This window comes from Vicugna pacos, chromosome 15 (assembly GCF_048564905.1).
Source record: "Vicugna pacos chromosome 15, VicPac4, whole genome shotgun sequence".
In the NCBI taxonomy this organism is placed as follows: domain Eukaryota; kingdom Metazoa; phylum Chordata; class Mammalia; order Artiodactyla; family Camelidae; genus Vicugna; species Vicugna pacos.
In genome coordinates this window covers 30,359,373-30,373,975 of record NC_133001.1, presented here as the reverse complement: position 1 = coordinate 30,373,975, position 14,603 = coordinate 30,359,373, and the positions used below count along the sequence as shown (strand labels likewise).

The 14,603-nt window shown below is 53.1% G+C and overlaps 1 protein-coding gene and 2 long non-coding RNA genes across 13 annotated transcripts in view; 1 reads left to right on the top strand and 2 right to left on the bottom strand.

Annotated features, from left to right (window-relative positions):
* The window catches only part of LOC102538585 (dynactin subunit 1), a 28,997-nt gene extending 16,108 nt beyond the window's left edge, over positions 1-12,889 (bottom strand). For 6 of the 11 annotated variants that reach the window (XM_072937793.1, XM_072937798.1, XM_072937800.1 and 3 more), the window contains exons 1-3: positions 12,743-12,883; positions 11,999-12,146; positions 118-363 (exon numbers count right to left, since the gene is read on the bottom strand). In XM_072937793.1, coding sequence (XP_072793894.1) covers positions 118-345 — 228 coding nt within the window. In that variant the 5' untranslated portion in view covers positions 346-363; positions 11,999-12,146; positions 12,743-12,883. Of the gene's footprint in view, positions 1-117; positions 364-11,329; positions 11,349-11,410; positions 11,641-11,998; positions 12,147-12,742 lie in introns of those variants that run through there. The other 5 variants (XM_072937794.1, XM_072937797.1, XM_072937796.1 and 2 more) reach the window with 5 other exon arrangements.
* Positions 12,890-13,000: 111 nt separating this feature from the next.
* On the top strand, positions 13,001-14,174 carry LOC140685719 (uncharacterized). Its single transcript, XR_012059074.1, has 2 exons — positions 13,001-13,146; positions 13,853-14,174. It is a non-coding gene; the product is annotated as an uncharacterized lncRNA (long non-coding RNA).
* LOC140685720 (uncharacterized) overlaps positions 14,049-14,603 on the bottom strand; it is a 54,689-nt gene continuing 54,134 nt past the window's right edge. The window contains exon 5 of the long non-coding RNA XR_012059075.1: positions 14,049-14,143. This is a non-coding gene — a long non-coding RNA (uncharacterized lncRNA). The remainder of the gene's footprint in view (positions 14,144-14,603) is intronic.

The window sequence follows — 14,603 nt, the reverse complement described above, 5'->3', positions numbered from 1 at the left end:
GCTCATACCCAGGACTCGAGAGCCCCAGCACAGCAGCTGCGCATGCAACAGAGCATGGGTCCACGCCCACGTGCGTTCATGCGTGTACACACACACACACACAAAGGAGGTGAGTACCTGGGACTGGCGCACAAAGATGCCATGTCCTTCATCACAAGTGAAGTACTTTCTCCCTTGGACAGTTCCATCATTCTTGCCCTTTGCTTCATCCAGGATCACGCCTACCCATTTGCCAGTGGCAAAGAGTGTGGCTCCAACATAGGCCACGGTGCCCCGGTGGCCTTTTCCAATCACCTCCACACGGGAGCCCACTCGCAGGGGCCGGGCGCTTGCCTCCGCGCTCATTCTGCTGCCACTGGGAGTCTGAAAGACACGCAAACGTGCAGGGTTAAAAGCCTCAGGTCAGAGGTGTCATCCTGATGGTGAGAAAGGCCCCAGTCAGGACCCTGGCCTGGACCCCATTTCTCACGGTGAAGTCCCCCCTGTCAAATTCCCTTTTGACAAATGTCAGTGATGTGTTCTAAAATTTCTCTAGACTCCTCTGGAATCTGCCAGAAATTTTTTTAAGTGTATACTTAAATTTAACAATAAATCAAAATTCACTGATCTGTAAGTGTCACCCCACATGGCTGCTCCCTCAGGAACACCGCCCCCAGGAGGGGAACTGCTCAAGCAAATGACGTGGTTTAGCCCAGGCTCCCCACAGCACAGTGCCCTGACTCGTGGGCCAGGCGAGTCCATGAGTGACCCCACAGCACCCTGCTCCCCTCCCCGCTGCTGCCTGTCTTCCCTGAGGCTCAGGTGGCTCTCTAAGGCCTCTCCCTTTCAGCGGCACACAACCGCCCCCCTTCTAGCCCTTAGGTCACCACCACTCCTACCTGGGCTGACTCCCCACCCCCACCCCACCCCCCTGCCGGCACACTCCCAGACGCCTCAGGGAGCCCACTCAGCCATTTGACTCCCTTCTTCCCGGCCTGAGCCTGTGCTACCAACTCTCTACCCACAGCTCTGGAGAGTCTTCACTCGGGTTGCTGCTATGAAAACAAAAATGAAGGCCAGGTAAGGCAGGTACCTCAGGTCTGTCCCCAGACTCTGCCCACTGGTCCAAACGGATGCCTTATCACCCCTCGGATGGACAAAGCGCAGGACTGACTGAACGCTGTCCTTGGGAACCTCTCAGCTTCTGACACATCCGTGATGACAGGACAACGTGAAATTAGGTCCCAAACAGGCCCAGGGTTTAGAAGAAAATCACACCTAAGCCATTTTTAGCAATACCAGCTCCAAGAATCAGGGGCCTTGCAAACAGGTGAATGAGGCATGAAGTGAAAGCATGGCCCTGAAGACGCCACAGGGTTCCCTTCTGACGCCCCACTTGGCTACATAAGGGAACCTGGCCAGAGCCAGTCACTCCCCAACGCTCTCCCCAAAAGAGCTCATCTGGGAAGCTGAGGCTAACATTCCCAGGGGCTCCGGGACCCCAAATCATACCTGAGACAGCAGAGTGGCTCTCATGGACCCGACAATAAAAGAAACTGACCGTAACATCAGGGCTGGCCTCAAACTCAGAGACTCTCCCCAACCTCCTAACCCTAACCAGCCTCCCAGACCCGGGTGGACACACTGGGTGGACACTCCGGATTCAGCCTCGGCCAGAAGAGCGGAAGAGCAAGTGACACAAAACAAAGCTGCTTGAAAGAAAGGCTTCACTGCAAGGCCATTCCAGCCCACCGACCCCACTCGGAATCCCCAGGATGGTCTGGCCACCCGCAGGAACCTCTGGTCCGAGCTCCGATCAGAGTCAGCAGTCAGGCCTTGCCAGTATCCACCGAGGCCCCAGCGCTGGGAAGGGCAGCCTGTGCGGTCCAGCACCAGCGGGGCTGCGAGTGGCCCCAGCCTGTCTCCCAGCCCCCACAGCAATGTCCACAGGCACCCAGGCCTTCTCCAGGGCCCTCCCAGATCAGGGCCACTTACCCGGCTGTACATGTGCCTCTTGCTCTGGGCCATGTTGCTCCCCTGGCCTCCACCCCCTCCCCCAGGTGGCCAGCGACAGAGAAAAGGCAGAAAGCTAGGCAGGAGGGTCAGGGCTCCGGGCCCTCATGGACAAGCGCAGGAGCTGGCAGGCATGGCCCTCCCCAGTCCATGGACCTCACTGGGTGGCCCGCTGGGGGAGGGATGGGGACAGAGATGGGGGCTGAGCAGCCAGAGCCCCTGCTGCCAGAGGATTCCTGAACCCAGACACAGGAGTCCTGCTGCCAGCTGATGAGTCTCACTCTGCGCTAGTGCTGCTCTAGACTTGTCAGGAGCCGCGCTGGCCTCTGGGTCCTAATGCCCCCCTGCTCCACCTGGGCCAGGACAAGAGGGACAGGGAATGCGGGACTGGGCCCACCGTCCTAGAGCCGGGAGCACAGCCCTGGCGGTCCCCCTAGTCTGCACGCCCTCACCATCCCTGCCACCCCCACCCCCGCCCCCAGGATCCGAGACCTCAGCAGACCCACACGCATCAAGTGGCACTTCAAAGCAGGGCCTGCACTCGGCCAGAACAGGGCATCTCACTCTCCTTCCTCCCTCCCCTTCTAACTTCTGGCCTCAGGGCCAGACCCACGTGACTAGGGTCTGGATTTCAATCGTACCCTGGGCCAGAGGAGCCAGGAACCCTGCCCTGATACACAGCAAAGGAAGGGCAGCAATGGCGGCAACGTCACACCCACACACACGGCAAGTCACGTACCGCAGCCCCCCCAGCACTGGCCCCTGCGCCCTGCGCTCCTGGCCTTGCTGCCCAGGCATCTCCTGAACAGAAACCATGAAAAAGCTGATTTTCTATATTGCACAAAATGTATTTAAAAATAATCATGGGTTCCTTTTATCATTTAAAATGTTTAATTTAATAAGATGATACAGCCTAGTGAGAGATCTCCAGAGGGCTCTGTGACCCAGACCACTGCACTCATGTACCCATCTAGCATGGGCTGTAAGCCAGCAGTTCAGGGTCCCTGTCCCGAAGTAGCCAACAGGGTTGTCCAAGGCGCTGACCTCTGGCTTCACTGGGCGCAGCGTGGATGTAGATGCCCTGGGCCTGGAAGTACCTGTCTTGTCCGCACTGGGCTTCACTGGCCGAGCAGGGTCTTTCTCCATTCCACCCTCTTGCTAAGGCAGGCCAGAGAGCCTAACAGTAGAGTGATAGCCAACGGCCAGATACACGGCTCCCAAACCCCTCTCCACATCTCCAATCCTGGCCAGACTCCCTAAGAAACCATTCTTCTCCTCCCCTGCAAAAGCTCCATGTTGTCCCCTCCCTTCTCTATCCCCATTACACGGGTGGGCAGGGCCGCGCAGCTCCCTGCAGCCTGGGCTTCCGCAGGAGCACAGCACTTTACAGTCTACAGAGGACCTTCAAGAAGACTTGTTTAGCACCGCGGTTACGGTTCTAGACGGGGGCTGCTTCTGTTCAATTCCTGGCTTCAGCATATGGTAGCTACATAAACTCGGTCCAGTCACTTCCTATCTCTGGGCCTCAATTTCCTCACCTGTTTAGTTGGGAACAAGCAGAGAACATTTCTGAGAGCTGTTGCGAGGATTAGCTGAGATAATCCATGTAAAACATTTCGGACAGTGCAGGGTAAGTGCTCAAAGCCAGGGAGCTGGTAACGTTATCCTCAGATTTGGACATCTCCATCACCCCACAGAGAGGCAGGCCGGGACCAGTGCTGACAAAGAAGCTGAGGCTTAGAGACCTGAGCAACTTCTCTGAAGCTACACAGAAGGCAAGAGGTGAAGCCAAAAGCGCAAGCAAAGCCTGAACCAGACCCCTCTGGGCTTTCCAGTCTGCTCACTGGGTTACATGCTTCTAGGTTCCCAAAGCCGCGCTCTTCTTCGGGGCCACACAACCTTCAAAGGTTCAAAAGGGCTCAGATCGAAGAACCACAGCACAACTCACTAGCCACACAAGCATATACAGCCACCTAACTCCGTGCAGGCCGTTTCTTCCCCTGTGAAAATGCGAACACCACCTGCCGTACGTTGTGAGGCTCAAATAAGAGAACGTACGTAAAAGTGCTCTGTGACACGTGCAGAGGCTGTTGGAGTACAAAGAGCTACCTCACCGGATAATAAATGGCAAATAGGTCTTAAATAAAATGCCTAGACAATAAACATTACAAGGAATTACAGAGAAGAGGAAGGTGAGCTGGAAAGAAAAGGGGGACCCGACTATGACTTGAATTACGAGTTGCTTCCGTGGCTCTGTGGAGCAGGAAGGCCTGCGACACTGCAAACTGTGGGCGCGGTGTGAGTAGCGACACAGGACTCTGCTTGCCTGGGGAAAATGAAAGATGACTGGCTGGGCTGAAGTGAAGAATTCTAGATGAGTTCTCCTATCAAGCTAGGAGCCTTTCAAAGCAGAGCCCACAACCTGTCCTCTTTACGCTCTCATCACTCTCAGTGCAGGGAGTCAAACATTTCTTGAATGACTTAGCACATCGACACTGAGCTGTATCAGAAGGTAAGTATGGACAGTCAGGGAGTTTAACACCCGCCAGAGATGAACTGGCTCCGGTAACAGCGGGGAGCCAGAGCCCCCTGAGCAGGAGACTGGCATGATGAAAGCTCCTTGAGGAGGATCAGCAGGTGGCAGAGAACGAGACGGAGCAGAGGCGTGAGTGACTTGGTGAAGACAGGGACGTGCAGGACAGAGGCCGCGGCAACAGAGCAAAGGGTGAGGACGGTCTAAACCCGGTTCATGAGAGAGAGAGACGGAGACAGAGAAGAGGAAATGGACCAATTCAGGGACAGTACAAAAGAGCCCGGAGAAAGCCCCACGTTGGATCAGACACGGGGAAAGCAGCGGTGAGCCTGTCCGGGCTCTGAAGGTGACAGACCTGGATACAGCCCTGCTTCTCCTAGCTCCTCACCTGCACATCAACTCTGGGGGAGGGATTTTCAGAGCTCCAGTTACCCCATCTGACAAAAAAGGGGGAAGTAAAGCCGACCTCACAGGGATGTTGTGAGGATTAAATAAATAAGACTGGAGTACTTAGCACAGCGCCTACCACAGAGTATGTGCTCAACAAATTACAGACATCGTCTTCTCATTACTGAGAGGGGACACTGGTAACGGTAGAAACACATGTTTCATGCATAAATGGGTGGGTGAATGAATGCATGAGGAAGTGAAGGAATGAGTAAAACTTGGGCGTTTTCTAGCAGGAAGAATGGAAGAATGACTGATAACAGAATTGGAAACTGAGCATGTTAGCAGAGAGATAATCATCTTGTTCTTAGCGTCTTCTCCGGGGCAGCTGCAACCGTGACCACTAACACATGCATCTCACGACCTCCTTCCAAAGTGAACCTGTGATGCGGACAACACCGGTCCCACTACCTGCGTCCTACAGGCGACGGAACTGAGTCTCAGAGGCCAAACGCCTCACCCAAACCTCAGGGCCGGTCACCGGGGGGGGGGGGGCACATCTGACTAAGCTGCACAGGGAGGGAGGCGGCCCTGCAACAGCACCGCCGGGCCCCACCCCTCGTCACACAGGACAACGCCGAGTTCCACGTTCCCTCAGCCGGAAGACAGATAGCCCCTGACTTCTGGTTTCCTCCTCAGTGGTACTGAATACTGCTACAAGGTCTAGGAAAATGGGAAGAGAGGAGGGAAAAGTCTCTGTGTGGTAAACAGGTTACCAGCGGTCTCGGAGCACGTTTCAGAAATGACAGGAAAACCAGCGGATTATCGGGAATCGAGGCGCAACGGGTAAGGAGGACCAGCCCCTCTTGCACCGTTTCTTGCTCTAACTGGTACCCGGCAACCCTGGAGCCCTTGACTTCCTCTTGCTTCACCTCACTTAACCTTGATCCTGGGATAACCCAGCTATTTGCTTTCTCAGATCCCACTCGTAGAGGTTTGAAATCCAGGCAGTCTGAAAGCAGGGACCACACACTTGAACTTGAACTGAACTGCACAGGCGCTGGGTATTCTGATTTGGTTGCGAAGAGATAAAATGAAACACAATGCTAATTAGCAAGACACAGATTTTCTTAAAACTAGGGTGAAGGTGTACATCTCTAAAGGCACCAATAGGGAAGGGATAAGCGTGCACGTGAGTCCCCCAGGAGTGAGGAAAGGAGAGGGGAGCAGACACTCAGGGACTGGAAGCTCGGAAGGCTGGATGCCAGGTGTGCCCAGGAACCCAGAGAAGACGCACACAGAGCCCTTGGTTCCCAGGTCCCGTTCCAGCACCTGCCTTGCAGGTCTCGTACAGACAGAACTCAGACCCTACATGGACTTCCCTTACCTCTCCAGCTCCCCATTATCCCCAGAAATATCTGCAGCCCACTCCTAATCTGAATACAGGGCTACGCCCTCCCACGGTACCCCCCTCCCCCCAGGAGTACCCACTAATTGCCAGGTCCACCTCCACAGGGCCCAGACCTCCAAGAGCCAGGAAGGAAAGCTACTCCTTTTCCTCAATGAAGGAGCTTTTGCAGGAAGGCAACAGGCCCTTGAGCGCAGGCAGCCCTGTATGCAGGAACTGCAACCCTCCCAGAGCTGGCAGGAGTCCTCCTCAACTGCCTATGCAGTTCCTGCAGCTTCCTCCCCATGAAGCAACCAGCAAGTCCCTGGCACTAGGACCCTGCAGACAGGGAACCCTGAGCCTGCGCCCTAAAGAGAGAGATGCACCATTTCACAACTTCAGCAAAAGCAAAGCAGCCAACAAAGCCACGGCCACCTCGGCTGTGCTGGGCTCTGCCGTCGGGGCAGCTCACGGGCCACTCCGCAGAAGCAGGGCATTCTGTCCTTTCTCTTTTTAAATCCACGTCATCATCTGATCATCATGGAAATCAGTCTCTTCAAGTCACCATGCAAAGGCGTATCCATGGCAACCTCAAGAGGAAGGACACAGAAATGATGCTCCAGCGGCTGCAGCAGGAGGAGGTAAGTCCATTTTCCACCCATGCCATCTCACCATTCTCCCCTTCCGCTCAAGCCAGGTGTGTGCCTTACCTACAAATTCTACCTATCACACCAATGGTGAAAACATAAAAGGTGAATATTAATAATCTATGCTATTATATAAGGTTATGAGTCTGCCCTGTCCCATAGCTGGCAGAAAAAATTATTTTCTCAGCCTGCAGTACCTAACAAGTCATTATCTGTCAGTTGTCTTTCTAGTCAGGTTGCTGGGAAACCACACAAGGATTTCAGAGGTCCCTACGTAGCTGTGAAAATACAGAAGCAACGCTGACCCCACCGCCTTGCTCACGCAGGCCACCACCTGACCCCACCACCCTGCTCATCCAGGCCACCACCTGACCCCACCACCCTGCTCACCCAGGCCACCACCTGACCCCACCACCCTGCTCACCCAGGCCACCACCTGACCCCACCACCCTGCTCACCCAGGCCACCACCTGACCCCACCACCCTGCTCACCCAGGCCACCACCTGACCCCACCACCCTGCTCACCCAGGCCACCACCTGACCCCACCACCCTGCTCACCCAGGCCACCATCACACCCACAGACTGGCCTGGTAACATGCTCTCCTCAGCAGCCCTAAACTGCAGCCCCTCAAGGTCCAGAAACTGGAAGTTGGGATTAGATTTCTGCCTTTCTCTGAGGCCTCAGTGGAAGGAATGCCGTTTCTGCAGAGCTCAGAGACTCATCGGACGTAAGTACCACTAAGTGTAAGTAAGTCATCCTCTCAATTCCCTCTTCTGTAAAACAGGGATAATAGCAACACCCTTCTAACAGGATTGTTGTCAGAATCACGGGAAAATGCCTGGGAAGCACTCAGAAGAGTGCCTGGTGTCAAGCACTTACTAACTGCCAGCCACGATTACGATCAGGAAGAGGAAAGAGAAGGCTACAGTGCAGGGTTCAAGTTCGGAGGGAATCAGCGTTCCCGGAGCCCGTCTCGGGTCTGCGCTCATCCCCTCTCCTCTCTGGGTAGCTGTTTCAAGCCTCCCTCCCCACTTTCAAGTCCCTTTCCTGCTTGAGCCCCCACTAGGGTCCCCACCGCTCAGCAGGTAAACTTGCTGAGAAGGAAAACTGAGCCTATTAGGTGAGAATTCCTTTGCAATTTTAGATGTATCCATCACTGCCTCTTTCTCCCCACGTTCCTTCCTTTCTTCTGTCATTGCTCTTCAAAGAAACGATGTCCCCTTCTTTTCAGAGGCAACCCTCCCCCTTCCTCTAAGGGCCTGATTCAGCCATCACCTTTTCCTCTGTGCCTTCAAATGCCACCTCCCTACTGGCTCTTACACATCATCAGATAACCCATGCTCAAGGCTTCTAGTCCAGGAAAATCTGTCTCTAGTCTCTGCTACTCCTCCACGAGCTGCCACCATCTCCCTTCCTTCCTTCCTTCCCCGCCAAAAACCTCAAAGTGAGTGCATCTTCCGCATCCTCACTTCCCGTCCACTCTTCAATCCACCTGGCTCCCGTCCTCATGACTCCAATGAGGCTGCTCACGCTAAAAGACATAAAAAGCGCCCTGGTGACCACACTCTCCTCACTGCCCAGTCTCGGTGCATCTTCCAAGCTCCTCCTGCCTGACCTCCCATAGTAACACAGGCTGCTGATTCTCCTCCTGCAACTTCTTCCTCTGTCGCCCCCTGGACGACATTCTGTCGCACGTTGCCCACCAGTCCCTCTCCTCTCTGCCGGCATCCTCAGCCTTCGATGAGCGTGGCTGGGCTCATCCATTCCAACAGCACTGACTACCACTTCCACCTGCCACCCCCAGAGCACAGACTCTCCTCTGAACCAGACCCACATTTCCACCTGTCTGCTAAGTGCCAAAGAGCCCCCAAATTCAACATGATCCAAAACACGTGCTATCTTCCCCCCTCAGAAACACTCCTCTTCTAGAGGCAAGGGTATAGCTCCAGCGGTAGAGTGCATGCTTAACATGCAGGAGGTCCTAGGTTCAATCCCCAGTCCCTCCTCCAAATACAAAAGTAAATAAACCCAATTACCCCCCCAAAGAAAAAAGAGAAAAAAACATTCCTCTTCTATATTTCCCCTTTACCACTGGCACCACCATCCACCCAAAATAGAAAACCGAGTCATCCTCAACAACTCCGTCTCCTGTTCTCAACAACTAGTCGTTGCGTCAGGTTAACTCTGTCTCTGCAGTCTCTCTGACTCGCCCCCTCCTTCCCACCCCCACTGACCTAATCTTTAACTCAGCCTCCAGCCAAGCCTAGGTTACTACAAGAGTTTCCTGGCGTCCCTGATCCAGACTCTCCCCTTTCAGCCTAGTTCCACAACTGGCTTCCCAAAATACAATCACATCACCTCCCTGCCTGAAAACCTCCAGTGGCTTCCCTCCCACAAAACTGAATCTTAGCATAAACTACAGGCCGTTAAAAACCTGGCCTCCTTATGAATCTAGTCTCATCAATCGCCTCTCCTTTGATCCCAAAGTTCTCTTATATTCCAGCCACCTGAATCCACCTCCCTTAGGCTTCTGCAAATGTTGCAAGCGTCACCAGGTCCATTCTCTCTTCATCTTCAAGGCTCGACTCAGTTATCACCTCTTTCCCAAAGATTCCTTTGATGTCTCCACATGGGGCTAGTCACTCCCCACTCTGCCCTCCCGTAGCGCTTTGGAAATATCTCCACTACAGTATCACAGTTTATTTAAAACGTTGTCTCACTTATCATCAATTCTTCCAGGGCAGACAGATTTTACTCATCGCAGTCTCCTAAGCACTGAGCACAGACAGCCCTCGATGCTGAACAGAAGCCTGGACGTGCACCGCGCCAGGCTCTGGGGCACAGGCTGGCTCTGACAGGCTTCCCAGAGACGCCGTGAGGGACATGAAGTCCCGCACATGTCACTCCGTCGTCCCCACAGAGGCACCTAAGAAACCACAAATGCAGGGACAGCGCCAGGGACCGGAAGGTGGTAGCGACACTAAAACTCAAGTTCACACGCATCCCGGGTCAAAGGAGCACAGGGAGACCGCGAGGCCATAGGAGAAGTGCAGATCTTCTGGGAAAAGAGCTTCAGTGAGGCTCTGGGAGGGACAAGGGCCCAGTCGCTGCTTCAGTGACGCCCTCAGACAAGCAGGCGTGCAGGGAGGTCAGACTGGACAGCCCATCTGCCCATCAGCCAAGGGCGACCAGGACTAGCCAGAACCTCTAAAGAAAAATTATATAAAACCAAATTCAGTGTCTCCAGGATGGCAAGGACCCTAAGATTTGAATCGGGTAACTGCTCAGCGCTCACCTCCTCAGGGGACACCGAGGGTCCAGTTTCCATTGTGTGGGACAGAGAGCCCCAGCCCCCCACAGCACCCCCGGCTGTAGGCAGGCTGAACACCCAGGGAGTCCTCCACCGCAGTCCCTCCCAACCTGTAACTCCAGGCGGCCACCAGCGAATGGGACAGCCGGCAGAGTGCAACCCACAGCAGCTGGCAATTCTGCCTTACGATTTTCCCAACTAGTCTGACTCCTCCCTGACCACTTCTTTTCCTTTGTACCCTCCTGGTCAATCAGGCCCAACTTATCACTTCTTCCTCGATATTTCTCCCGCATCCTTCCTTCCTCCTCCATCACCACTGTCTTCACTTTGGTCAGCCACTCAATAGCTTTGCAAATTAAGGCAAATCATCTACCCTCTTTGGTGCCTCCTCTACAAAATGGGGTCACAGCTGCTCTGCCCACCTCCCAAGAAAGACTGCCTTCTGTAATCTGTAAAATCTCACACATAAATATAAGGCATTACTGTTACCATCAACATAAGTCCTCTTTGCTGATCGATGAAATAGACCTGGCCCCCTGCCTTGCTGCTTCTCCATTTCCAACCACATTGCCCACCACAGTAAGACAACCACACACTCTAAAATACTGCTTTGCCCAAAGTCTTTCATTGTAAGTAACCTTACAATCTCACTGTAAGAAATCTTACCATTTCTTGCTTTAATCAAACAATCCTGGATCTGACAAATGCAGTGTCATCTCTGCACCACCGTCTGCTGCTCAGGATGCTTTCCCCAGTTTTGCAAGCCCCACCCACCCTTCAAAGTCCAGCTACAGCCCCACTACACCACACTGCAGAAGGACTAAATTTAAGAGAGGGATCTGGAACAACATCATGGAAGAGTAAAGGACAATGCAGTCTGGGGAAACTAGGGAGAAACACCGTCATCTCACACTTTAAGAGTCACCTATTTAAAAGAGGATTGCATTTTCCTTTTCTGTTGAATTCTAACAGATAACCTAGGACCAAAAGTATGGAAGCTGCAGAGATGTATTTCAACAAAACGAAAAAGTTCCTTACTGAGAGATTCCAAGATGAAACGGGATGGATACCTTATATACATGCAGTAATTTCCCCACTATTAGAAATGTGCAAGTCCAGACCGGCCACTGGGCAAGGATAGTTTACTCAACTGTCACAGGGGTAACCAGACTAGAATCACAGCATGTTAGATCTGAAAGGAATCTTAGAGATCTTCTAGTCCAGTCTGCTATTTTATAGGCCTGGACAGGGAAGCGATCACTCAGAAGCAGCCCAGTTTGCTGTGGAGAGCAGGGCGCAGAGCACGGTCTCCTTCAATCCAGTGATCCACATCCTTGCTGCTCAAAGTGTGTGGTCCACGGACCAGCAGCTTCAGCGTCACCTGGGAACCAAATCTGTATTTTATTGAACAAGAAACCCCCCCCCTCCCCTCGGCCAGATGCATGCGCCACTGAAGTTCAAAAAGCACTGACCTACACTACACCCTTCCAAACCATGAGTTTCCGATGCTGGAACTCCATTTCCCAAACGGTTTCATATGTTAAACGGAAACAGTGCCCAAGAAAAACAGTATTTTCCATTCAAATCTGGGAAACTCTTTATACTGTTTACTTCCAGTGGGAAGTTCAAGGTAAATATCATTAGCATATTGAAAACTGAAACATTCTACAGCAGAGAAAACTCTAACCATGAAGTTTCTAAACATATTTGAGCACAAAACGCCTTTTGAAAACAGTTACCGTCAACTACTATCCTTAACGTCCCGTGGCTTGGGCTTTGGCAGTGCGTCAGGTAGAGTGTCAATCTCCACCTCAGAGCTCCTCGACTCTCAGGACCTTAAGCACACTGCATTCGTAAGTCGTCAATATGGGCGTGCTGCTCTGCTCACTGTAAAAATGAAGGCAAGTTTCCACGTCACCGCCTCTTTAACGACAGCAGAGTTCCTCGTCTGAGTGATTTTTTGGGAGAATGCGCAAGACGACTTCCCAAGGGTCATCCTTCCAGGTAAGGCGGGGCCCAGGAGTGAGTAGGAAACAGACACACTAAACGCACATCCAGGTCCCCAAGCTTGAATCCTCTATTTGGGCTGTTTTTTTGTTATGTTGTTTTGGGTTTTTTTTTTTTTTCCGTTTGACACAACTTCTCAACTATGCGCCCCAGGAAACCTGTAGCTCGAAATGGGTTCAGGGGTGCCTCGGACGCTCCCACGAATGGAGAGGAACCCTGGCAGTTTCGGAAGAACTGGAGGCACAAGCACTCTGACCCCGGGAGAACACCGCCAGGCTAGGGAGCTCGGGCGGGTGGGACCGGCCCAGACCCCGGCGGGCGCCCACCCCCGCCGCGGGCCCCATCCCCGCCGCCCCCGCCCCGCGGCCCCGGCTCCCGGCCGCGCCCCGCCGCGCGCCGAGCCCCCAGTGCACCGCCGGGAGCCTCGCCGACACGGGGTGGGGAGGAGACGGTTGCCAGCGTCGCCGCCTCCCTACCTGTCCTGCCAGGGGCTCCGCGCCGGGCTCCGGCCCCACCGGCGACCGACGCCCAGGCCCGAGCGGCGGGCCCGCCCCGCCCGCGTGGGCTGCCCGACGCGCCGCCCGACACCCGCAGGCCCCCCGCCCCGGGCCCTCTCGCTGCTGAGGCCCAGAGGCGCGCTGGGTCCGGGGGACACGCTGCTCTTCCCCGAAGACCAGCCCGGGTTAAAAGCTGCCCCTGGACGCGGCCGTGGAGACAGCGATCAGGCACAAAGCTGGACACCTGGGGCGAAGCGCGCGCGTGCGCACTGCGCCTGGGAACCCGATTAGGCCCAGAGGAGGGCGGCGCGCGGCGGCCGGCGCGCTCCCCAGGCGGGTGCGGACGGCGCAGAGGCGCCGGGGGGCTCCCTTGCGTTGGGCAGGTGGGTCCCCCAGAGGGTCGCTGAGCTTTTCAGTGCTAAGCAGCTAATGAAAACAATAGTGATAAACCGTATTTCGTCAGGTAGCTTAAGGAGAAGATTAAATTTTGCTGCTGCTCTATATTGCCCATCGTATGAAGATACAGGCATTCTCACGCTCTTATGGTGGAAATGTAAAATAATGCAAATTTACATAATGACATTTTGGCATTCTTTAATTAAAAGAAAAGAAAACATTAAAAGTGCAAGTTCCTTGACTCAGTGCACCCACTTCTAATGATGTAAACAAAAGAGGTGAAAAAAATAATAGAACATGTGTTCAAAGATATTTGTACAAAGATATTGGGAGAGCCAGGATTTGATAGACAATGGGTTCGAATTTGATTTCCTGGCTGCATGAGATCTTAAGTCGGTGACTTTACCTCTCACAGCCTCTGCTCTTTTGAAAAACGAGGATGTTAATGATGAAATCTACATGATTAGGTTGTTAGGAATATTAAGTGAATCCATGTAAAGAGCGAGCTATTGGAGGGTTAGGTTTATCCCAGTTAACTTCAGATTGAAACACAACCTGAGAGATCCATGAAGTTGTTGGTGGGGTGGAGGTGGGGAGTTAATGGTAGAATGGGGGAACGGGGCAACGTATCCATCACTGCCCCTTTTGTCCCTATTTCATCTTCTAAATATGTCTTGTTCTTATTCTTGATAGAAAATGCATTGGCGTGATTCAAAAATCAAAAGAACATGAAGACTGTGCACTGAGAAACCTCTCTTCACCCCTCTTCCCATCCATTCCTTGCACACCGCATGTAACCCTTGTTACTGGTTTCTCACTTGGCAAATATGAATATATAGTCTTACTCCCCCATTTCTTCTTTTTTTTTCAATTTTCAGTCTTTTTAATGTTAATCATTCTTACATCTGCACTGGTTTCCCATTTTGGCTTCCAGAAGTTAATTGGTCATTTGAGTATCTTCTGCTATGAGGTGCCTCTTCAAATCTGCTCATTAAAAAAACATAATTTTGTGTCATTTTTTTGTGATTTGTATAAATTCTTTATATATTTTGGGTAAGTCCTTTTGAAATGAGTGGGACTCTGTGGGACCTTCCCAGGACAGAGTGTCTGAGTGTCGGGGGTCTCTATCCTCTGTCCCTGCCTCGCCGTGTCTGAGTGTGGGGTGTCCTGGTCATCTTTCCCTGACACGCTGTGTCTCAGTGTGGGGTGTGTTCTTCCTCTTTCCCGACTCGCTGTGTCTGAGTGTGGGGTGTCTTTGTCCTCTTTCCCTGACTCGCTGTGTCCAAGTGTGGGTGTCTGTCCTCTGCCCTGACTTGGTGTGCCTGAAACATAGATAGACAAATGCACTAGCCTCCTCCTCCTCCTCAATTAGGTAGATAGACACACCAAACAACTCCTCCTATAGATAGACAGACAGAGACAAATAGACAGACATACTAGACTT